General features: G+C 40.1%; 1 protein-coding gene across 5 annotated transcripts in view; it reads left to right on the top strand.

Annotated features, from left to right (window-relative positions):
* ulk4 (unc-51 like kinase 4) overlaps positions 1 to 22893 on the top strand; it is an 80598-nt gene extending 57705 nt beyond the window's left edge. For 2 of the 5 annotated variants that reach the window (XM_067602211.1, XM_067602210.1), the window contains exons 32-37: positions 17 to 122; positions 7296 to 7459; positions 9156 to 9257; positions 12252 to 12446; positions 17653 to 17741; positions 22625 to 22893. In XM_067602211.1, coding sequence (XP_067458312.1) covers positions 17 to 122; positions 7296 to 7459; positions 9156 to 9257; positions 12252 to 12446; positions 17653 to 17741; positions 22625 to 22685 — 717 coding nt within the window. In that variant the 3' untranslated portion in view covers positions 22686 to 22893. Of the gene's footprint in view, positions 1 to 16; positions 123 to 7295; positions 7460 to 9155; positions 9258 to 12251; positions 12447 to 17652; positions 17742 to 20269; positions 20382 to 22624 lie in introns of those variants that run through there. The other 3 variants (XR_010930449.1, XM_067602212.1, XR_010930450.1) reach the window with 3 other exon arrangements.
* The last annotated feature ends 1883 nt before the right edge of the window (positions 22894 to 24776 follow it).

Here is a 24776-nt window from a genome sequence, read left to right as displayed (position 1 = left end):
CTCTTCCTTTCTCTAGGCTAACAGCAGTAATATTACCAGCGGGATGGTGCAGAATGCAGTCGCCTTGCTGTGTAATCTCAGTGGAGACACAGTCTTGGACCTGGAGCCACTATACCAACAAGGTACTGTATGTCTGCCTACAGTATGGAAGGAGGATTTGAGAAAAAATCCTTCCATACTTCTCTAGTTGACTTTTTTTGTGGTGTCTCTTGCACTCTGTACTAGGTTGCTTACAACCATGGTGAATTATTAGTGAGTGAGTTAAGTGAGTCCTAGAGGCCTGTCTGTCATTGACCCCACTGCACTACTGCACACTGTGCTGGTGTCTACTCTGCTAGCATTCGTTACTGTCATGTCACTTGTTGACATCTTGTTTTCCCCAGCCTGTTGTCCTGCTGCAGTATAATGCTTTTTCAGGTCAACAACCTTGCGTGTGTGTGTCTGCGTGTGTGTGCATGCAGATGGAATGCTTTTTGTCTTTCAGCTGTGCTGAAACTCAATAATATTAGAAGAATAATATTAGTTATAAAACATTAGTCATAGAATTTCTTGCTGATTGCAAGTGATTGTAGTGGAGTGCAGAGGAAGCAGTTACTGTGTGTGCCCTCTTGTACTGAGGAATTTTTTTATAATTTCTAGGGACCTAGAAGTTATAATTTTTTTTCTAACTTCTAGGTCCCTTACGCCCACTTTTGGGCCCTAAAGGCTAGTATGGGATTAGGACTTTAATTAAAAGAGAGTAGTAGTTATGAAGCATGAAGCTTGTAGGGATGTAGGGATGCAGCTTAAATCTAGCATTACAGAATGAATGTATTCAGTGAAAGATGTCCACAAGAATGCTGCCCCTGTGTGTGTGTGTGTGTGTGCGTGTGTGCGTGTGTGCATGTGTTTGTGTATTCTTCATGTTGTGGGGACATAAATCTGTTTACACAGTCACATGTGGTGACTCGCCTCCATTTTGGGGACAAAAAGCAAGTCCCCACAACCTAAATCATTAATTTTGGGGAGAAGACTTGGTTTAAAGTTAAGGTTATGTTAAGGTTAGGGTAAGGTTTAGGGTTAGGCAAGTAGTGGTTATGGTTAAGGTTAGGATAAGTCTCCAGGAAATGAATGTAAGTCAATGTAATGTCCTCTGAAGTGATGGAAACACTGAGTTTGTGTGTGTGTGTGTTTGTGTGTGTGTGCGTGCGTGTGAGTGTGTGTCCACAGTTCAACACTGTAATTACAACTCTCAGTGGCAATGAAAATGCTACACTACCCCAACACAATAATACTTGCTTTCTCAAATTTCTATTTAGGACTGTGTTCATCTCTCTCTCTCTCTGTCTCTCACTTTCACTTGACATTTTGTGCCTCCCAAAAAAAAGAAATACCACCACCATCAACCCCTCCTCTCCCTCCATTTCCATTGGGTCAGCAGTGAGGCAGTTCAGTAGTCAGCATCATTATCGTCCAATCAGCTCTCCTCTCAACAAGAAACTGTCAACCCAGCACTAATACTGGCCTGGCAATTAACGCTATCTCCCTCTCCTCTCCTCTCTTCTCTTCCTCTCTTCTCTCCTCTCCTCTCCTCTCCTCTCCTCTCCTCTCCTCTCCTCTCCTCCCTTCTCTTCCCTTCTCTTCCCTTCTCTTCTCCTCTCCTCTCCTGTCCTCTCCTCTCATCTTCTCTCCTGTCCTCTCCTGTCCTCTCCTCTCCTCTCACTCTCTCCTCTCACTCCGCTGCCCTTTCAGTTATTAACTTGTTCTCCCCTTCCTCTCCTTTTCCTCTCCATCTACCATCCACTTTTGCAATCTATTCTACTCAGCTCATGACTTACCTCCTCAACTCCTTTCCTTCCTTTCCTCTGTTGCCATTTTACTCTCTCCACTATCCTCTATTTTGGGCTCCTCTTCTCCTCTTTCTCCCTCTTTTCGTTGTGGTTCACTCTAGATCAGTGTGGCGATGGCAAGAAAGAAGGGAGAGGGGAAGGAGGAGGAGAGGAGAAGGGAGGAAGCGTGTATAATTGGCTTTTTAAGGTGTGACAGAGAGAGGTGGGGAAGGGTGGTGTGTGAGCATGTACTCTGTGTGTGTGTGTGTGTGTGTGTGTGTTGGGAGGGAATGAAATAGACAGTGAAGAAGAGGAAAATAAGGAGGTAGGTTTTTGTGCTTATGCGCCGGTGTATGTGTGAGCGAGAGGAGATGTGTGTGTATGTGGGGGGCGGTGGATGCAGGAGCACCCAGTATGTATGTGTGTGTGTGTGTGTGTGCAAGTGCAAGAGAGAGAGAGGAGATGAGGTTTATAATTGGGCAGATTTGCCTCTGACTGAGATAATACCCCCTGGGGAATGAAGACAGAGGGAGCAAAGAAGAGAGAGAGGGATAGGAAGGAAGAGCAGAACAACAGAAAGAAAAGGAAGATGGAAAAGAAAGCATGAGAGGGAAGAGAGGGAAGAGATGATAAAGCCAGGAAAGCAAAACGAGAGGTAAAAAGGGTTGCAGAGAGGTGAGAGAGAGGAAGAATGGAATACACAGAGTGAGAATGTGGCATGTTTGGGTGAGAGGTTTGGGAGGAGGGATGAGATGATGGGGAGAAAATTGGAGGTTGAAGTTAGTGACAATTTGATAGCGGAAGAGATAGAGAGGCAGGAGAGGACAAATAAGTTGATGGCAGAGTAAGAGAAGCTGCTTAAACAAAGTTCTTATTTCATTCTGTGGATGACTCAGTTTTAATTTGCAAACGTGTGAGTGAAAAGACGAATGTCAAGGCTGTAATCTGTGATCATATAAAGATATGAACCGTAGAGCAGAGCTTCTCCACTGGCAGTGAATCGGAGACTAATTTTGTAGGGACACTTACAAGAAGACTGCAAGATTTGATAAAGAACAGGACACATGTTCTTGTTCCTGAGTTTGGACTAAGGCTGGGGTACAGACAAGGTGTCAGTTAATTAAAGCATGCCTGTCCTTTAATTAATTAAAGAAGTCTTCAGGGGCTCCACGTGTCTTCAGAATCCTTAAAGGTCTTTGAGGTTCCTCTCCGGGTTTGATCCGTTACCAATCCTTGTTATTTCTCCTGACCTTCTGTGAGAGGCTCAGAGGATTTTTTTAGGTAATTGCTTCTGTGCCTGTGTTATCTAGTTTCTGTGGAACTTGCATCTTATAAATTGCCATTTGAAACTGGGTTCAGGTTATTTCCCCAAACAGTGTCTAAAATATTCTACAATGGTTTTTTAAAAACTGTGACCACATGTGTCCAATCAAAATGAATGGCCCCTGGCATAATTTATACTACAAAGATTCGTCTTCCACAGTAATGTTGTCATATTAGCTAGTACCCAAGAGGTCTTTGGATAAACAAATTTACATAATAACAATCAACAAGACATTTTTGACAGTAAATATAAGATGTTTGTGATTTGTGTGATGCTGTTACAGTTTGCATTGCAGTCCATGGATTCCAGCGTGGGACAAATAAATGTTCAATAAAAAAGCTGGGTGCACACATTTTAAATGACATGTAAAGAAAGAAATGTGATTTTTTTCTATTAAGTAAATGCACACAAAACACAAAATCAGTCACATTCTGTATCCTGCTAGAGACCCTCTAGTGGAAATCTTGGGTCTGTGGGGTCACATCATCATGGACAATAAGACTACTTCCATTTAAGTGTTCAGTAAGCACATTAAGCACAAACATGATTTGAGCATATCATGCATCTTGCTATTCTTGAAGTGGACTAACCCAGATGCATCATAAATCAATGCTAACCTAAATTAATGTGGAAAATCACATTAGTGGAAACTGTGTATATATTCTTTACTTGAACTAATTAAATTAGACAATTTTACCTATAAATAAAGTAACTGAAACATTATCCATTTGTGATATGTGATCAATTTTGTTTCTCTGTCCCTAGGAAACTATCCTACTTTGCTTAGACAGTAATGCTCTGAGCCATCTGTCCTGTTGATTCCCAATAGCACTCATACAATGGTTTATAAATAGATAGTACTGCAAAGCATTGTACAATGTCTATTTTTAACCAAGTTTAGTCCAGACTCCAAAATAGGACAGAACAAAATGTTTTTCACTCATAAATGATTCTCATTTATAGCCTTAAAATGACACTTTTACGCATGTGACATTGTTAAAATTGGCTTGTTAGCATTGACTGCTATCGCCCTGATTACACTTAAGTTATGTCCTGACCTCACAAGTATACAAACACACAATCCAGAGATGCATATCTGTCGAAGCAATACTCTTACCATTACATTGTGCACAAACACGTGTGTGTGTGTATACAACTTCAACTTGCAATTGCTGATGTACTGTATAGCTGACTGAAAGCCAGCCAGGAGCCAAACTAAGAAAAGACTGGATCACGTTGTGCAACCATGAAATATGTTTATGATGCTCTTTTGATATTCCTATTGAGACAAATACAGTTGCTGTTGTAATGTATACTGAATCTGGTGTGTTAATAACTGTAGTCATAATGACCAGAGCGTGAGCGAGAGATGTATCATGTGTGCAGCGACGATAAACGCATGTCTAACTGTACTTGCTATTTTCATTCAACACAGCAATCTATGACTAAAAAGGTCATTATGTTCATGCTCACTAAATAATTTTTCACGTGAACTGTTCATGGTCAGTGCATTCCCAAGATGTCATTGTCTCCCACACTCCTGATTATTTGCACGTCTTGATTTGGTAAACTGTGTACAATATAGAGTAACTATTTAAACCTTTTACAGTTTGTGCAGCTATTTTGCAGCAGTTTGGCGCTTGTTGTGCATGATTTAATGAAGGGTAACCACAGTGAGTCAAGCATGCATGTGCATTGAATATGCGCAAAATTTTAAATTGGAGGCTGCAGTTGGAAAACCTATAATCGTCCTGTGACTTTCAGATGACTTTAGGGATTCAGTCAGCTGAGAGGAAAGGCTTTTTATACAGCCTGCAAGCGCTTTAAGAGGATGGATGGCGGTAAAAAATTATCCATCAATCTACAGTTAAGTATAGACTGAAGCTCTGCTTTTTGGCATTATTGCAATAATCACATTCCCATTGTACTTTTGATGTGGATCTAAATATCTCCTCTGGTTAAAGAAGTTTGTTTATTCACATATTTCAGCTTTATTCTGTAACATGCATTTTGTTTGCCATTGCTGGTCAAATGAATGGTATCGTGCCAAGAACGGACATGGTCTTAATTGAGTATTCTCAGTCCTAGTACTTAATCCTAGTTGGTTTACAGTGACTCAACAAATTAGCAGCAATTGTGTCCCCTAAAAAATGCATGATTTTGTTTTGTTTGGATGGAACAGTTGGTCTAATTTAAATGCAGTGACACCATGAGAAAATCAAAACATTGTTAATGTCGACAGGTGGTTTGACAGGCCACAGTGCTGCCAGTGTGTGACTGGAAATGAAGTTGGCTTCAAATTCCCTTTCCGAAGTCCAGTGTTTTACTACTTCCTTTTAGCCTTAAATTCCAGCAGAACTTTGTTCTGTCTTTGCAGCCAATTTCAAACAAATGCATAGTGTGACCTTTGCAGATTACTTGTGAATATTTGCAGTCATGTCAACCAAGTCATGGTAGAATGTGTATAGAGTGGATGTGAAAAAACCTACATAATGGCCTGTTTAGTGCTGTTTTGTCTATATAAAACCACAGCAGGTTATTACAGCATTGACTCAGCCAGTTAGAAAATTAATACTCCTAAAAGGGCAATTTAATATCCCATTTTTATATCCTAATAGCACATATGATCATCATTTACAGGCACACTGTGCTATCTATGTACAACATATTCCAGATATTAGCATACACTTTAAATTTAAAATATCCCGTTTGTGATTTGGTGAAGATGGCAGAGTGAGAATCCATGCAGAGTGATAGCAGCTATTCTCAACACATAACAGAATAATATTATTCTTATATACATGAGAAACTATGCAGAACAGGACGGTGTTGTCGGATCACATTAACAGCAGACGAGGTCTTTGTATAACTGAACAGTCCAAAGTAGAGCAGCTCGTTTATTTAATTGTGAGGCAGCTTGACAAAGTAACAGTACATCTCACTGACAACAGGCTACCTTCACAGCTTTTTAGTGTCTGCACACACACTCACACAAATTCTTTCACTTTCACTCACAAAAACAAACACCTACTACATTCTAAATAAAGATCTATTGAAATAGAAAATATCGCTGGGCGTGATTTTTTTCCAGTGCAGACAGTGATTTAATTAATTTGTTTATCAACTGTTTTTTTGCACAGAAAAGAAAATTAAGTACAACTTTGGACTTAACTATTGTAAATATATTGGAAGGCATGTAAACCTAGTCGAAGGCAGAATCGATCCAGTCTTCCCTTATTGAGATGTGCGTGAGAACATCTCAGGGACAAATGCCTACAATAGCAAATTGAGCTGCAAAATGCAGAGCATCTTCTGTTTCATGTTAAATTCATTGAGCAAAGAAACATGGGTTTGCACTTTAGTAAGTGCTATTTATTCATGGCTTAGCAGGGGTTAGCAGCTTTATAACATGTTCTACATCGCACAGTTTTCTGTAGACGGACAGAAAGTGCAAAAATAGAAGGGAAAGATAAGAAGAAAGGAACAGAATGCATTTTTAGATGAGCATCTTAACTGACTTCAGTTTTGTTGTTGCTGCTTGTGTTCCCATCTTGTGGACTTGGGTGTATTGATAATATCAGATTTGCACAGATAGATTCAACCTGCACAGCTTCATCTTCTGTTGAAATAGTTAAATGTCAAATTCAGCTGTTTTTCTCCGCTGGGCAAATTGGTGACAGTGAAATGCTAATTGACTGAAGAGGGAGAGTGTCCTTCATCTTGTTCAGGAGCTATCGATCCACTGTGGAGTTGAACCACAGCCTGCAGTTACAGACATTTACTCAGGCTCAGGCATACTGTAATTCTGAATACCTCCAATATTTAGGGAGGCAGGGAAGCGTTTTGGTTGTTTTGTAGGTTGGTTGTGTTAATTGATTTCTATCAATTTATTATGTGAACACATGTTGATTAATGAGCTTGTGAGCAGAACTAATTATTTATATTTCATTGATGGCCATGGAGAGACAGGCTCCTCAAGTCAATGTTGTTTTTCTAATGGAGGCCAGTTTGCAGTATTTTAATATGACCATCTAGTTCAGGGTCTGTTGTGATGTTACCTTTGCAGTATTGGTATTTCTATCTTTAGCCAGATAACTGTACCCAAGTAGTCAATGGATAAACCGGTTGTATTTCAGCCATCACCCTTTTCTTCTGCTGCACAGGTCTTATAGAGGTGGTGGTGAGTACCCTCCCCGAAGCTGCAGTGCTCCACCTGGATGGAGAGGCTGCTGGGAGAAAGGTCAGCCATCTTGTTTTGCAAGCCCTCCTGGAAGTGCTCAATAACATCCTAAAACAAACATCAACCGTTGTCCGTTCCGCACTGCAGGTATGAACACACACACACACACTCACACACACACACACACACACACACACACACAAAATTAGCAGTTTATGTGGATGTGACCTCTGCTCTGTGGCTCCCTGTCTTATTGGCTTCCTCAAAATGCATCTTTGTCAGTAAATAGCATTAGTTGGCGTCTATACTTGTAAGTTACTGAGCAAACACCTTAGCAAACATGTGACTTCAGTATTATACACATCTGCACATCACTGCATTGCAACAATCCTTGCAAGTAAATTCTTTTTGGCTAGTATTTCATAATATTTTTTCAAGTAATTGTTGGCCATATGTCAGTTGTTTTGCTGTATCATATTACATCTGTCCTTATAGCCTGGTGTATTCCCAGATTGATTTACCACTATTTGCCAATTTTATCTCTGTTGAGCACAGAACCACCAGCAGAATCACAAAGTCAACTCCCTCAAAATGTTGCCCTTGTATCATGTCCCCAAAGGCATGTGTGTATATCTGTGTGTGTGTGTGTGTGTGTGTGTGTGTGTGTGTGTGTGTGTGTGTGTGTCCATTGATGTGTGCACTGGAAGCCAGCAGGTTTAAGCAACAGCAATATTGAAGTTGTGGACTCAGGAGAAAGCGGATGAGGTCCCAAGTCCCTGGGACACACACACACACAAACACACACATCCACTCACAGGCATACACAGAGGGGCCTGTCTGGCTATGTCCCTGCGGCCTCATTATCACTACTGGCTTTGTCCTCAGCTTGCCTCCCTACACACACACACACACACACACACACACACACACACACACACACACACACTCACATACGCTCACATACGCACACACACACCAGCCCCCATCTCCCCATAGTGTGCACTCCAGCCCAACGCATACATATTAATGCCTGGACAGGGGGGTGGGGGGACTAAAGGGGAGGCAGGGTAAAAGACTGGGTGGAAGAGAGAAGGACAGAAGAGGGAGAGGGAAGGATGGAGAGATAGAGGGAGAGACAGAAATGGAAAAAGGAGCAAGCAGAATGTGCAGCGGAAATCAATTCTGCAAGAAATGCAAAGCTCATTAAAAAGAAAACTTCTGCCCAAACCAAATTCATTTGGGTAATAAGGTCTGATAAGGAGAGAGGACGTGACTAGACCACTCTCCCCAAACTATTACTGCATTGGTCAAGAGAGTGAGAGTCAGAGATTATATATACTACAGAAGAAAAAAGAGAGAGAGAGGGAGAGAGAGAGAGCATTACAGAGAAGAAGTGACTTTGGGGGAGAGAGAGAGAGAGAAGATATGTGCCAGTATTAATCACATTATTCCACCGCTAATTGGCCTGAAGTTCCACTGTAGGCATGAACTGAGCTAAAATAAGGCAAAGTGAGGGACAGAGGTGCTAATGAGGGGGGCAAAAAAGAGGAGATGGGAGTGTTAAACGGAATGCTAAAATAACGTGATGTAAGGAACAAAGAAAACAGCTCAACCTGTGTTGTCACATCTCGTGTTAAAGAAGGGTTAAAAAAAACAAAAAAAAACAATGTATGCATAAAAAATGACTTCCTCTGTTAGTCCATCAGTCTGTCTTTCTCTGTCTGTCTCAGTCTGTCAGAATTTGTCTTGGCAGGTCTCTGGATCCATCATTATTGACTGTCAAATCTCTATAAATGATTTAAAGTGTGTGTGTATGTGTGTGTGTGTGTGTGTGTGTGTATAGAGCCAGAGGCTATCTTGTCCAGCAGTAGAGACGGAGGCAGCAGAGAAGCTGCTCCTAGCCAACAGACCCCTGAGCCTACTCAGCACACACCTCATTCACATGGTGAGACCAACACTCACAGAGGGCGCGCACGTGTGTGTGTGCGTGTGTGTGTGTGGATGTCGGCATGACTTAAGTCACTTTCAGGGACACACACCAGACTTAATACCAGTTAATTGGGCACGTCTTGTGCAAGAGCAGTGTCCCCAATTGGTAAAACACTGATGTTTTGGTCAGTGGTTAAGGTTAGGGTTAGGTTTAGGCAAGTAGTGGTCATGGTTAGGGTTAGGGTAAGTCTCCAGGAAATGAATGTAAGTCTATGTAATGTCCCCAAAAGTGACTTAAGTAAACCTCTGTGTGTGTGTGTGTGTGTGAAAGAGAGAGAGAGAGAGAGAGACATACCTATTTGTCTGGTTATGAATCTTTCTGAGTTGTGTGTCTGATGTGATTTCTACATGTGATTAATACATTTCTCTTGTATTTAGTGATCTCCTAGTTCACATCAATTGCTTACATTGAAAGCACCACCTTATAAAGTCCAGCACGGTTACTCCCACCGTTCACTTGTGAGTGCGTGTCATCGTAGAGATTTTCAAAGCCTTATAATTTCACAGTCGGTCCCACAGTTAGTTGGAGCTGCGTATAACAAGTTAACTTTATATCCACTTCAGTGCTATTTTGTATGTAAACTGCAGGACACCTAAATTATTAATAATAATATTAGAATTTCCATCTAAATGTAAAAACATGATTTCATAAGGGAGCAATGACAGTTGTGGAAAATTAGACACATTTTCACCAAAATCCACAAATACATTTAGGTCTGTAATACCATCTGCCACTGTTTGAAGTTTCATTCGTGGTAAACTGATCTGCAGCATCCTCCCAGACTAAATATGCCGATTCTCAAATCCACTCTTGTGTCTGTCTGCACTGTAAACAACAACACAACCAATCAAGCTTATCTAAAATTTCTTCCTTAATTAGCTGTGTTCCAAAGACATGTGTACAGTAACAGTTAAAAGTTTGGACACACTTTCTGATGCAAGTGAATGGAACGGTGTGTCCAAACTTTTGACTGGTACTGTACATCTCTGTTATGGTACTGAATTAAACAGACCTACAGTAAATCTATTTTCAAAGAGACAATAAAATGCTTGAAATTCACTTTCATGCACGGACTCCTCTGTCTTCTGTACACGTCTCAGGTTACGTAGTTGCCTGCAAATATACTGACTATGCTAGATGTGTTTACAGTGTAGGGATGTTTTATTAAGGCAGTACGCTGCTTGCACATTGCCCATCTGTTCAAGAAGTTTATTCTAGCTTACTGAAGTAATTATACTACAGTTATTACAAATATTAATCCCAAAGTTCTGCGGAAAACGGAGGCTATTATATCTGGAAGTACAACCACACATCCTGATGCAATCTTGAAAACCAAAAGATAAGACTGAGTACAGTCTGGTCCTTTCTGCTGAGAGAAATGTGGAAATGTTATCGCAGTAGCCATTCAGACACCCACACCTTCAGGCACGTTCTGTACACACTACTGATGATTAAATAATCCCTTAAAATCAGATACTAAAGAATAATGTGACACAAAATAACTTCATCTAGTAGCTGCACTCCAGTTATCAGAGGTATTGTGAGTTTACAGTACCAGTCAAAAGTTTGGAAACTCTCATTCAAGTGAATGGGAAGATGTGTCTGTACTGTAAATCACATTTAATTAAATGATAACTTAATGAATGATTCTGATGATATGATCTCACCTTCTGTAACTTTCTTTAAATAAAAAGGATTTAACATGATTTGAACATCTAAATACTTCAAAATAGAATATTTAAATATTTTAAAATAAAACAGTGACTGAGATGAACAACAAGAAGACAGAAGTGGAAGAAAAGGAAGTAAAGAGTGTGAGACGTTTAAAGGAATGAAACAGAGGTGAGAGGTTGAGGAGGAAAGGAAGACAGATGGAGAGAATCCATGCAAAAGAGAGACAGGGTGCTGTGAGGCATCCTGGGAAGTCGAGGACTTAAAGGAGAGGGGAGAAAAGGAAGGAGAGTGGGGGGAGGAGGAGGAGGTCTCAGGGGACACAATAGAGATTTTTACTTATACTTGACACATTGAGTGTGTGTGTGTGTGTGTGTGTGTTGAGGGGCCAGCTGACACACCCCCGACCTCTGCACAGCCCCTTTGCCCCATGGGACATCAGTGAGATAGAGAATGCACTTGCGTCAATACAGTCCCTGAATCTAATATCATTAAAACTACAAAACCTGCTTGTATTGAACAAATACAGTCCTGAAGAGCAGCAGTGCAGTTAAGTTTTTACACAGACTCAGCGATCAGTAGTAATCTTACTCAGATGCACACAGTGTAGAGTGAACATTGATCTGGATTATTTCCTGACACTACTAAACATGGCCTCCATATAAATGTATATATTATTATATTATGTTTTTTTGTGAAATTTACCATTTATTAATTACAAAAGTGGCAAATAAACTTCAACTCACTGCAAATTACACACCTAGTGGCTTAAATAATTAATTTTAATATAAACATCACACAGAAACATCTTATGCTCAATGTGAACCAACAACTCTTTCTCTCTGAAAGAGTAAGTTTGTAAAATGTGAAATCAGATAAATCTTTACCAATTTTTAAGTGTCAAACACATTTAAAGCTTTGATTTTAGGGTCCTGGTGTTGTTCATGCTGGTTCACTGTCACACTGTCATGTCTTACTGGTCCTCTTGAATAGAACAGAGCTGCTGTCATTAATGTTATTTGAAACACAAAACGAAATGTCTGCCTATTCTCATTTTACATTTCAACATCTTTGCTTTTCTTTTAAACATGTGCTTCAATTCTCTAACCTGTGTTTGTGAAAATGTTGCTTGTTTACATTAAATTATTTTACATGGATTGACATCTACTTTAAATAACTTATTTACAATATGTACTGTAAATACACCAAGAGGAAGAATCCAGTCCAAATGGAATTATTGAATCTATCCATATATTCATTGATTATCTCTCTCTCTAGCTGTCTACTGAAAACCAGGAGGTGTTGGAGGAGTCTATTCAGTGTCTGTCTCTACTGGTTCAGCTGTATGGTGGAGAGGGTCATGACTGCCTGTCACCTTCCTGCTTACATAGCTTCTCACATGTGCTGCACACACACATGCACACTGAGACGTCCCGAATCCAACGCACAACACTCAGGATCATTAAACGGCTGGTGAGTAAAGTGCACATGCAAGGATGTGCAGACACAGACACAAGCAGACATGCGTTAAAAAAAAAAGTTTCCCACACATGTTAACACATTAACATTTTATCAGATATCAGTGGCAAGGGTCACTACTTTTTCAGGTGTCAGCATCAGTCTTATCGCAGGTTGCAGCACTGAGACATGTTTGAATTTCCTTGTATGACTTACGAGTCTCTGCGTCATATTTGTTTGTATTTTGAGGGTTGAAATATTAACCGGCACCACTGCAGAATGAAAATATTGGAATAGTGAAAAGAGACTCTGTGCAGACAGACAGACAGACAGATACACATTCTCAAAAAACTATGTGGGCTGCTGTTCTGAAAACTGTAGTTTCACAAGAACTAGACTGACAGAGGCAGAAAAAGTGTTGATTTGTATCTGCCTGTCACTCTCTGTTGGAGTGTCTGTCCAATTTTGTCTGATAGTCAAAATGATTTGTAGTACAGGCCGAAGACGGCTGACTTATAAGAGAGCATACTGCAGTAAAGCAGCTGATTTAGTGAGGCTTTTACTCCCAAACATTAATAAAAACATTAGCTCTGTTTGGTTACACTGAGCAGGAACAGCTGACTTTCACCACAGTTAAGCAGCTCTCATGCAAGGTGCCACTTTCACACACAACAATATAATGATGCTGGAACAATTCAGTTAAGTTAAGTTGAGTTGAGCTGTTACGGAGGACTTATTTGTTCATTTTAATTAAACACCTGTGAAATATTGAAGACTCATACTTCATTAGACAAAACCTGTTGTGAAGCAGTCGAACACCATATTTAGCACACATTATGCAACCTGGGTTTTCTAGGAAATTAATTCATGTTGGATGATTCGGCAGCACAAGATTTACAGCCAGTGCCAACATTCAGTGGCAATGCAGAAAGTGCTGTGTAATTTATGTAGAATGGAGGTAATGCATTTTAATTAAACACCAAAGACTAGAGTTGGCATCCGTTTCCAGACCAACAATTAATGCTGGACTTTAATCCGTGATGACGAGTCTTCACTAACCTTTATTGAGTAGTTTTGGTTAAACATTAACCAAACCTTAACTGTACTTTAATTCTCATAACACAAATATTGTATGAATCAGTCATTTAAAAGTGTTGTAAACTGATGTTGTCAGTTAATCCACAGCTGTGCAGAATAGTTCAATATTGATTTAAACTGCTAGGTGTAGTATAGGAAGGAAGGTTTGGAGGATGCAGTCCAGTGAAAATACATCTTAAAAAGTCAACATAACCAAGTTTGAAAAATTGTTTGGTTTTACTGCGGACCTCTATGAATTATGTAAAATGCATTCTTAATGTTTTGATTCGGCCGCAGGGTCAAGAAAATAGTTTCTGCACGTGGGACACAAGGTCAGTTGTCACCCTGAGGTCATATGATCTGACTGAAGGCTGTGCCTGTAAACTGCCTTATATTTGTAGTTTTGTGTGTATGTGTGTATGTGTGTGTGTGTGTGTGTGTTTGTGAGAGAGAGAGAGAAAGCTTGTGTGTGTGCACAAGTGCGTGAGCGTATTTTGGATTCCTCTCACTAATTAGTTCCAGCTACCTGAACCACCCACACACAAACTCTCTGTCACACAAAAGCTCACAAACGTACTTATTTCTCTGTTTCTTTCTGTCTGTCTGTCGTAACAAATTTGTCTACTTGTGCAAACTCCCTCATTACCCCCTGTGCTACAGCTACAGTAACATCTAGGTGTGTATTCTCTACCCTGCTCACCACCTTGAACAACACACACACACACACACACACAGAGCAGTGTGTTTCAGACATTTCCTCGTAGCTAGTCAATGAGTCACTAAGCAACTCAGTGCTAAGAGCTGAACTAATTTATCTGGTCATAAAAATACCCACCTAGCTTTCTGTTTAGTCATTTTACTAATAAAACTAAAGTTTTCAGTGTGCTGTTGCAGTATTGTTCTACCTTGTATTTAGTTTTTTTTCCTCCATAGGAGACCAGTAGCTTAAGTTTTAAATCAACAGTTTTAAAGTTCTAAAGAAATAATGAAATCAAGAATTGACATTTGATACTTTTTTGACAAAAGGCTTATGAGTTTTCTCAAATCTCATTATCAATCAGTTGGCAGAGAACAGTGTGCACCAAGAAAGTAACAGACATTCATTATCCACCACACTTTTACACAGAATTACAGTCACGCTGACTCACATTCTCTCAGTTGCACACCTACACACTCAGACAAGTGCTTGCCCTTCAACAAAGGCTTTTTAATCATCTTTCATTGATTCCAGGGCTGTTAATCTCAATCAAAGATCCAGCTAATAGCTTAGAAACTGCAAGGGAGGAGAGAGGGAGAATGAATCAAGTCTGAATTAGTAAAATTCTCAAATTGTCTTTTTTTTTTCAATCAACAACTTGGAAATACTTAAAGAGGATGCTAATTAAATGAAACGGAATTAATCTTAAAATTGTTAGAGAAAGAAGCACTTATTATTTCTTTTAAAGCAGTTTGATTTGTCAGTATAGTTTTTAAACTCAGTAGTCTGCCTCTAGCAACACAGAATTTATTTTCTTCAGTCCCTTCATATGTTTGCACAATTCATGTCTGTTTCGAGCCCATTTCACACATAAAACCACATACATCCAGCAGACATAATGTCTATAAATCTTAAGTGTTTTTGTGTAATTTTTGTGCACAAACTACACATGCTGTGAGGCCAGGCAGCATGTTGTCGATGTTATCCTGTGTTTCTCCTTACACTCATTGTTAATCCACTCTCATCTCCGGAGACAAAAATATGTCAAAACATATTATGTACAATTACTGTAACCTTTCACACGTATGAGCTAGAAGCATGGAAATGTATTTATTTATTTATTTATTTATTTATCCAACAATCCCTCTGTTGCAATGCTTCCAGTGTGCAAGAAAAATGTCCATGGAAAATATCGGTTGCATGGATTGAACTGAAGAAACACACTCCAGTGATATTTTCACCGCACCTGACTAAGTACTACAACTAAAAAATTGCACATTGAGTATTTGTGACCAGATGACATCTGCACAAAAAGAATTTTAATAAGACAATAAAAAGTATCAGGGAGGATGACCTCACTCCTCACGTGCGAGTAAAAAGAGGTGAAGCAGTAAGGAAAACAAAACTGTCGATAATAATATTGTGTGACGCATTGTCATTAAATTCAAACTGCATAAATGACAGTGAGGCAAAATATCTGTACAGGACATGAAGAACTGACCTCAGATTTTGCTCTAACAAGTAATTCTGTTAAATAGCTTTAAAAGAACTCTTAACGTTACAGTAACAGTAGATATCAGTCACTTCTTTATTAACATTATCCATTAAACAGATAATCATTCTTCAAGAGTCTCACACACACATACATACATTGTCTGTCTCTTTCATGCAAGGTCTATATTATTCTGACAAATGTATTACTCTCTTTTTCTCTGCTGTCAGGTACATTGTCACTTGTTTGAAGTTAATATCTATTATGACAGCGCTGCGCCGTCTCTGAGAGGCAGCGTGTCAGACTGCGTGTGTCTGTCTGTGCGCCTCTCATCTGACTTTGTGTTCAGTATTATAGAGTCGGGTGTTGGTCAGGTAGAGATGGAGAGGGAGGAGGATGAAGGAGGAGAGGGCGAAGATGAGGTGGAGAGCATGGATGGTGTGTGTTTGTGTTTGTTTGTTTGTGTGTGTGTGTGTGTGTGTGTGTGTGTGTGTGTGAGAAAAGTAAGAGAGTGAGGGGAGCGTCTTTGTCTCCTCCTAACCCCGTTGCCTAGCAACAACCATGCTGTGTCGCTGCAGAGACAGAGGTGATGATGTCACTGGAGATCAGAGAGAACACGTTCACCAAACACTCAGGCACACATGCACTCAGGCACATGAGCACACACACACACACACACACATACACCTTGATCAACAGCTAAAGAGACATAGGCAAACACACAGATTTTATTATTTATTGGAGTACATTTGTTCCAGAAGTTAAAACTTCACCCTAATTTTACACTCAGATCTGAACTTGGCTATAATTTTTAACATGAAAACGACCCTTAACACACACACACACACACACACACACACACACACACACACACACACACACACAGCAGTCTGTGGACCAGGTGTTCCTGGGTGGGTGTGGAGCCTAGAAATCATGGTGTGAGGAGACGAGTCAGAACACGAGTAAAAACATACGAATGACAAAGAGAGGACACAGAGGATGCATGAAGGGAATTCAGTAACGGGAGAGGGGGGGATACATATGCTCTTAGATGATGATGATGATGATGATGATGTACAAGTTCAGTAACAGAGTCTACAAAAGTATGACCACTACGGAGGAGCAATAAGGAGAACAGTGATCAAAATGATAGTCTGCAGAAAGAGGGAAAAATCAAAGCACTTATTTGAAAAAGCGCTGGTGTGAGAGGAGGGTGTTTGTGCATTCAACTGGATTTTTGGCAAATTAGCTCTTTGATCAACTTACTTTGAAATGGCATTTACAAATGAGTTTGATGCCACTCAGCAGTTGGTCTTGGTAACTTGCAAAATTATTCTTTGGTGATAACACAGACAGGCAGTTTTTCTCCCGTAGTGGCCTATTAGATGACTTTGAATGGCACTGTGAAAAGATGAAGTAGAGAGTAGTGAATAAATAATGTTTCTAGTATACAATGTATCATCAGTTTTTTTTAATATTGATGTGATGATGGTTATATGTAGCTGCTGTGATTCCTTCACTGATAAATCGTGACAAAAAGCCTAAAACGAAACTGAAAAAAATACACTCATAGTTAAAGTGATGCATCTTGCACGAGAATCATGACTGCCGTTACTTTGTTGCCACAATCACTGATAAACAAACATAAAATAAGAGAAGAAGAATTGTGTTTCCTGTTTCGGCGTGATTCACCTTTGTTCAACTTTGACTGTGTGAATTTGCACATCTGGCCGACAGAAGCAGTTGACGCACTGTGTTTCAAAATGGAGGTCATCATTCTAACAGTGTGCCATCACCTTCTTATGTACAATAATATGATGATGTCATGATTACTCTGCTCTGTATTTATGGGTTACCAGTGTCCAGACCTGTAGCATCACATCATCACTGGCTTCTAACTGAAGACTAATCAGATCTTCAATTGTTCTCACTCTCTTTTTTTCTTCTTTCTTCAGGTGCAGACTACAGAGAGGTCTGATTGGTCAGAATGTCCTGAAGGGGCGGAGCTAGAGAGTCTACTGCAGGATATAACTTCATCCAACAGGTGTGTGTTTCTATGTGTCAGTGTGTGTGTCATAAAATATATATTTAATAGGGAATGTTCCTTCCATTTTGCCATTTTGATAGTGACTTTATGTAGTTTTCAGACAAAATACTATATTTTTTAGTAACTGTGGCAAAACAAGACTTTTTAGATGTGTTTAGTAGATATGTATTCATGTGTCTGTCCATATCAGGTGCTCATCTCTGTCTGTAGTGTGTGTATAGCAGGGTTGAAATCGTGGGTGCCAATAACAAATCATCCTTAATTTAAATATTTTTCCTCAGGCCTTTTCTCTTATCCTGTTATTTTTATGCTTGTCTGAACATGTCTGTTCATTACACGTCAAAATGGAACTTTTTCTAGTTGTTAATTGAAAGGACGTTTGCTTCTCACAGGGCAGAATGTCAGCTCAATGGCTCAAAAAGATCTCAGAGATTAAATACAGACATTTATTAAAACCAAGTCTCCATCTTTGTTTGCGGGTCTCTTGACATCTGATATCAACAACAGGAAACATGACCCATGATACTTCTCTCACACACCCGACAGAGTAACAGCTTCCTTCAAAGATTCATGAGTTCAGGAGCTGTGAGGTTTGTGTTGAGGTCGAACAGGGAACACACTGTTTATTGATGACTTACTGCAAGTAATGCTTTTTTTTTTTCTGTACAGCAAGTAGCACGAGCTGAATAAGAGGAAAAGATACAGTGGTCTATATTAGACTGTAACTAAACATGAGCTAGTGAGTAATGGAAGCTATAAATATATATTTTCCTTAGAATGTCCACATATATTTAAGCAAGCAATATTTAAACAAGAATAATTAAAGCTGAATTAGATTTGCTTCCTCATTTTATGGGATTACTCTGACGTCTACTCACAGCCACACACTGTTTGACTAGTTAAATGAGATGTTGCAGAGCAGGAGGCTGCAGCATCTCAGCCGTATTTATACATTCAGCTTCTCATTTCTGTAAAACTGAAGCAGACCAAATTGAAAAGTAGTGATAATACAAATAATTAATGAATTATTATTACAGATATGTTTTTCTTTCAACTGATGTCTATCAAACATTTATAATCATTTATTCTGACAGACATGGTGTGTGTGCTTCCGTGTTTGTGTGTCCACCTGTGTCTCTGCATCTGGCCGGCTTTTGTGAGTATGTGGGCCGAATGTGTGTTCCCTCTTTGAGCCAAGGGTTTTGTCGCTGTAGCGACCGTGCTTCCTTTGATCTTTTGATGTATGAGACCAGCGACCTGTCACACAGACACACTCACACACACACACACTTAGTGTATACACACAAACACACGATGAATACACACAAATAGTCGCTTTCAGCCGCTTCTACATAAAAAACTGTGTGTCTCTCAATCACACACTCACCCTGTCAGATCAATAATAAAGGTGTATTGTTGTCCTGCTATAGAGGCCTCTCCTCCTCCCCCCTCCCTCTCCCCCTCTTTTCTCCTCGGTCACCCCTTTTCTTCTCTTTTTGTTACCCTCCAAACCCATTTCTTCTCCTCTCTCCCCCCTCTGTTGTCTGTCTTTTTTTTTTATCTCATTTTATTTCTTTTCCACCTTTTTCTCTCACTCTTGTGCTTCCCTTCTCCCACTTCTCCTTTCCTTTCCTCTCCCCTCGTCTCCTCTCTCTCCTCTCCCTCTCTGGCAGATGAAAGCAGAGATCAGCTCTAGCCTTTGAAGTGGCTGTGACTGGCACACTCCCACTGGTTTAGCGGTAGGAGGAGGGGAGGAGTGGAGCAGAGGTTTTAGGAGAAAGGGCAGGAGATGAGAGGAGTTATGAGGAGAGAGGAGAGGAGTGGAAGGGAGGGGAGCAGGGGTGAGGAGAGGTTTTAATTGAGAGGATGAGAGGAGTTGGGGCAGAGAGAGGAGACGGAAGAAGGGCGGGAAGGAGAGGGGAGGTCTGGGCTGAGAGCCTAACCCAAATGATGTCATTCAGCCTTTACCATGGCAACCTGAGGAATGCCTTTTTTTCCAAAACCTCAAGCCTGACCAAGTGTGGAGGGAGGGGGCTCGGTCTCCATCCTGAAGAAAAGCCTTGAGGCCCAAAACCTGATCCTTTGCTGTGTTCAGTCAAACATGAAGCCATCAGTTGTGCAGACCGCTAATATCTGCTCTGATGATAGAAGCAGCTCAGTTAACATCACAACTCCTCTGCAAACTCTTCACTCTCTGAAACTTTTGGTTTCAGCTTCAATTTATGAAGGATTTTAACAAAACGCCAACATAAATACCCTAAAAGCAATTATTAGTGAGAAGAATTGTGGTTATTTTGCTTCTTACTTCTTTGCACCAAGCAGGATTTAGCAACATTTAAAGTCTTAGTTCAAGACTTTAGAACTATTCTTATTTGCTTTATGTCTTAGAGTTAGATGAGAAGATCAATACTACTCTCACATCTGTGTTGTAAAAATGAAGCTACAGTCAGCAGCATAGACTGTAAAATGTAATGGATGTAGCCACTCTGATGTCACCCACTGGTTTGTGCACTCGTGTTTTCAAGCCTCGAGTTTGCATTTTGACTGTTGTCGTTGTGGACTTTTGGAGCCAGAAGTGGCAATAATTGGACAAGAGGGTGGAGCTGACTGTAACGCTAGCGGCTAGCTGCTAACTTGGTGAGCATGGTGCATTTACAGTCCATGGTTAATTGTGATAATGCTAATGCTAAAACCAATAAAACAAAAAGTACATACCAGGAAAAAAAACTGAACATCTGATTCCTTAGAAGATCTTTTAGACCAAAATGTTACAATTAATTTTCATGAACTGAAAACACACTGAAATAGCAACAGCTTGTGTTACGCCTATACTCTGTGAATCTGGGGTTACACCATGGTTACGCTACCTAACCAATGTTGTTGCCGTGGTAGCGATTTGCCTGTGACGGCACCCACCTCATTCAAAGCAGTTACGCCCTTAATTATGCATAAAATTAAGCCTTAATAAAACCTAAACAGGTCAATTATAAAAATTCACCCTCCTACAGTTGTCTTGAACAGTGAAATTAGCTATAGAGACCAAAACCGTTTTTTGTACCAGGTTGTAAACATGTTTATTTCTGCTGTAAAGCCGGGCATTTTAACATGGGGGTCTGAGTTTTTAATGCCTAATAAATAATATTGAAAGATATTTTATTTAGTAATGAATATTGAATATTCTAGATAAATATTTCAGATTCAAAACCAAAGTTTCAGAGGCTTTAACAACAGCACAGCACTCTACCGGTTTGTGGACAGTGAAACTATTATTTTCCACCAGGTGATTTGGAGAACAGCTCACTGCTGTAGGTAAACTTCATGCCTGCTGTATATGTGAACACTAACTAACACTGAGAGGAACCTGCTGCACTGAGTTCTCTGGTGTTTGTTTTTGGTTGGTTGGTGTTTTTAATTCCATCTCAAATGGTGGAAAACACATAAATTTCAGCAAACACCCCGAGTGTTGGTGTAAGCCGATCGTGAGGCTAATGTGGTGCTGTAATAGCCATTCACTGTAATCTAAAAGCAATTATTTCATTTTCCGCTGTCCTCCGAGCTGCAGCTGAGTGGCAATTTGGGACTGTGAGAGTGCAGCGATTTAATGAGTAACCAAACTCAAAAGTTTGTCCTTAAACTTTTATGGATCCAATTTATGTTTTCAAAATCCACAAACTTTCAAGGATTTCCAAAGCCTCTGGGAAGTGTGTTAATTAGGTTAATTATGTGGGTTTTAATTAACTAGGGGGGGTGGGAGGGCTACTGCTGGCCTGGCTGACAGGCTGCCCTCAAAGACACCTGGGAGAAAGAGAGGAGGGGAGGAGGGAGATAAGAGAGTGAGGGAGGGGAGGTGGGAGAGTAGAGAAGTGGGTTTCAGACAGCCTGTAGGAGTCTGAACAGATGTTTTCAGTAAGACGCAATATCATGTAGTATGTTGTATGGATGTTTAAATATTTACATATAACATATGTATGTGTCTGCACATTATTGTTAGTGGTGATGCTGGTAGAAGGAGGAGAAGTATTTGGTGGATTCAGTGACTTTCAGGAAAACTAAAGGCTTCTCACGGTCTTACAACAACAGATTCACGTTTGCTGGTATGAGAAGGGGCTTAAACACTTTCAGCCACCTAATTTAATGAAACATACGAGTTCTTACAGATAAAGAAGATTAATTCTGCATTCAGTGAGACATTATATCTTGTTCACCTGAAGGCTCCCACTTACAGTCTAGATAGAGACTCTGGGTTGGCAACCAATCAGTGAAAGAGTAAGTTGGAGGCGCTGGAGCATTTTACACGCACATTAAAACCATTGAACTGAGGGCGTTGTAAAGTCTATACCTGCTTTATGTTGGTCTGAGAGCATGGTCAGCACATTTTTCAAGAAATAGTGATGGTAAAACTAAAATAAGGCAGCTGCAGCAGAATCTATCAAGATGTTCACGAGCAGTGAGGAATATAGATGAAACTTTGAATGTTCAGAGCTGTTCAGTTCGGAGCCACAGATTGCTGCGGTGCTCAGAGTGCCAGTTCATAATCACAGCTATTTCAGTCAGCCTGGTGATGAACCATTTCCTGATGTACAAGTAGGTGGTTTGGCCCGGACAACTCGGAAATGAATCCCACATTCAGAATATTAGTCTGTCATTTTACTGGAGAAAATGAGTGTGAATTATGTGAGAGATGTGAAGCCACATCAAAGCCCCACAAAGACTGAGATGAATTATTCAAATTATTGTAACAACACATAAACCCTTTAAGTAGAATACAGTATGTACGTTACACGACACTATCATCATTTGTACCTTTTAAGGAAAGTTTTTTTGGTTTTTATGTTAGAAGAAAATAACATAACTGTGATGTGATTTTTTCTGTGTCCCAGGTGTCATGTCGATGTGGTTCCACTGGCTGCTGAAATCCTCCAAGAGATCTCCGGATCCTAAAAGCTTCTCATCTTCAAACCGCAAGCAAACCAGAAGTGTTTTTTCACCATTTCCGAATTTTAAAGATACTTCTAATTAGTCGTCTGCTTTTAGGAAAATCTCTTCATCTACACGTTGTTTCTGAATAATCAGCTAGAGAGGATTGTTCTGTCAAAATGTTGTCTAAGTTTTGAAATAAAATGTCTTCGGACTAAGTTATTTATGTAAATCTGTGAGCAGGCCTGAGTTTATTACTTCTAACTGGGTTGGTTTATTAATTATGTTAACCTAATAATGTTATATTTGATGAGTGAATGTTATTTGGTTATATAAACTGGTTTTGAACAGCTGCTGGGACGAGCCCATGAGACATGAGTGAATGTGACTCTGTGGCATCAGAGCATTCATTCATCTCTCTAAAAGCAAATTGGATCAATGACAGACTAATAAATATTGGTGTGTCACTAAAATGACTTTGACAGCTCAATCAAAACATCCATCCACTGTCCATCAGACTGCACAGGATTACAGATTTAACTGAGACTGTGGCCTCTAAATTTGTCTACACACTTGTAGTGAGCACTGATGACAGAACATTAACTCAATCAGCCGTCATATACTGTACGTGCGTCTCTCATCATCATTGTATTTCTATATGAGCAACACGCTGCTCAACTGCTGCCACACATATTCTCTCTCTTCTCCTGCGTGCTGGCAGCAGGGACCAGTGCCATGAACTAAGTGTAAGACTGACACCTAGAAGAATCTGATATTATAGTTAACTCAAGTTTATTTAAATCATTCAGCAGGTACATCTGATGTCCACCATTAGATGCCTTGTTCCGTCCTTGATTGCTTCCTACTAGATGTACCTGGTATGTTGGTGAGAGGCTGAATGGGGTCATGTAGAGTTTAGAGTGAGACGAGTGTCGCCTTCATGACATATCAAAGCTGTCGTAGTTATTACTGGGAAACTTTTTTTCTGAAAGCACTGGTGTATCCAATCTGGCACTTAATAATAGAGAAGTGCCTGAAAACCAAAACAAATATGGACACTTCATATCAGCCAAATTCAATATAATTAAAAGCCTAATTTAATAGATACGGTGTTGTATCGTCAGTACACAGTATTTTAATCCTCACACGACCAACTCTGTAGTCATGTTAAAACCGTTAACTTAGGAATCTTTCCAATCACTACATGGGAGATGTGAAGGCATCTTGTTGGAAAGGTGGATCCTGGGAAATACCCTCAAACCACCCAGATGTCCTCCATAAAACATCATGTCCTCTGAAAAAAACTAAATTAAATCCTGGACTCATCACACCTGGACACCACAGGAGAGCTTTTAGTTCTTCACTTCAGGTTCTAATTACATATGTAAATCTCACTAACGCTGCAGAAAACACAGCTGTCACCGTTCAGTTGTCTAATATCCACCAAGATGAACCAACTACAGTGTGACACATCATCTTCATCTCATGTGAGGAAGACAGTGAACAGACCTCCTGACAAACTGTGCGGCCCTGCAGGTGGATGCTTGTTTTCACAGTTGGTGGATCAGTTTTCCACACCTCGCTGTCATCAGATTTATAAACTGAGGGGTCACATCTGTGTTGTTGTGATCATATAGTATCTCTGTCTAATGGAGTTATTGTTGAGGACGACATGCTGTGTTTGTTGGACGTTGACAAACTGACGTCTTCATTCAACCAGCCAAGACCTGATGTCTAAAGTAGCTTTTCTACGGCACAAACCTTTAGGATTTTTTTTTTTTTTTTTTTTAATTGATTTCGGGCATTTTTCCCTGTATTAGTCAGCTGATAGTGGAGAGGAAGGGGCGTCACATGCAACAAAGGTCCCCTGGTGGAGTCGATCCGACGTTAATGTGGCGTACGCTGTAACCATTCAGCTACCACGGCGCTCAGTTAACTGGCTGGTTGCGAATCAAAGACTGTTGCTTTTAGTTTCAAAATAGTCAAACTCTCTCAACAATATGACCCAGCTGCAAACTGGATAAAAAATAAAATGGTCAAAAGCTCTTGAAAAAGGCAGTAAGTGACTCTTGAGTGTCTTGCTGTAAGGTGTTGGTGAAATGAGACGTGGAGGCA

The sequence above is a fragment of the Thunnus thynnus genome, chromosome 10 (genome assembly GCF_963924715.1).
Source record: "Thunnus thynnus chromosome 10, fThuThy2.1, whole genome shotgun sequence".
Lineage (NCBI taxonomy): Eukaryota > Metazoa > Chordata > Actinopteri > Scombriformes > Scombridae > Thunnus > Thunnus thynnus.
Note: the sequence above shows the minus strand (reverse complement) of the source record. Positions and strands in the feature narration are given on the sequence as shown.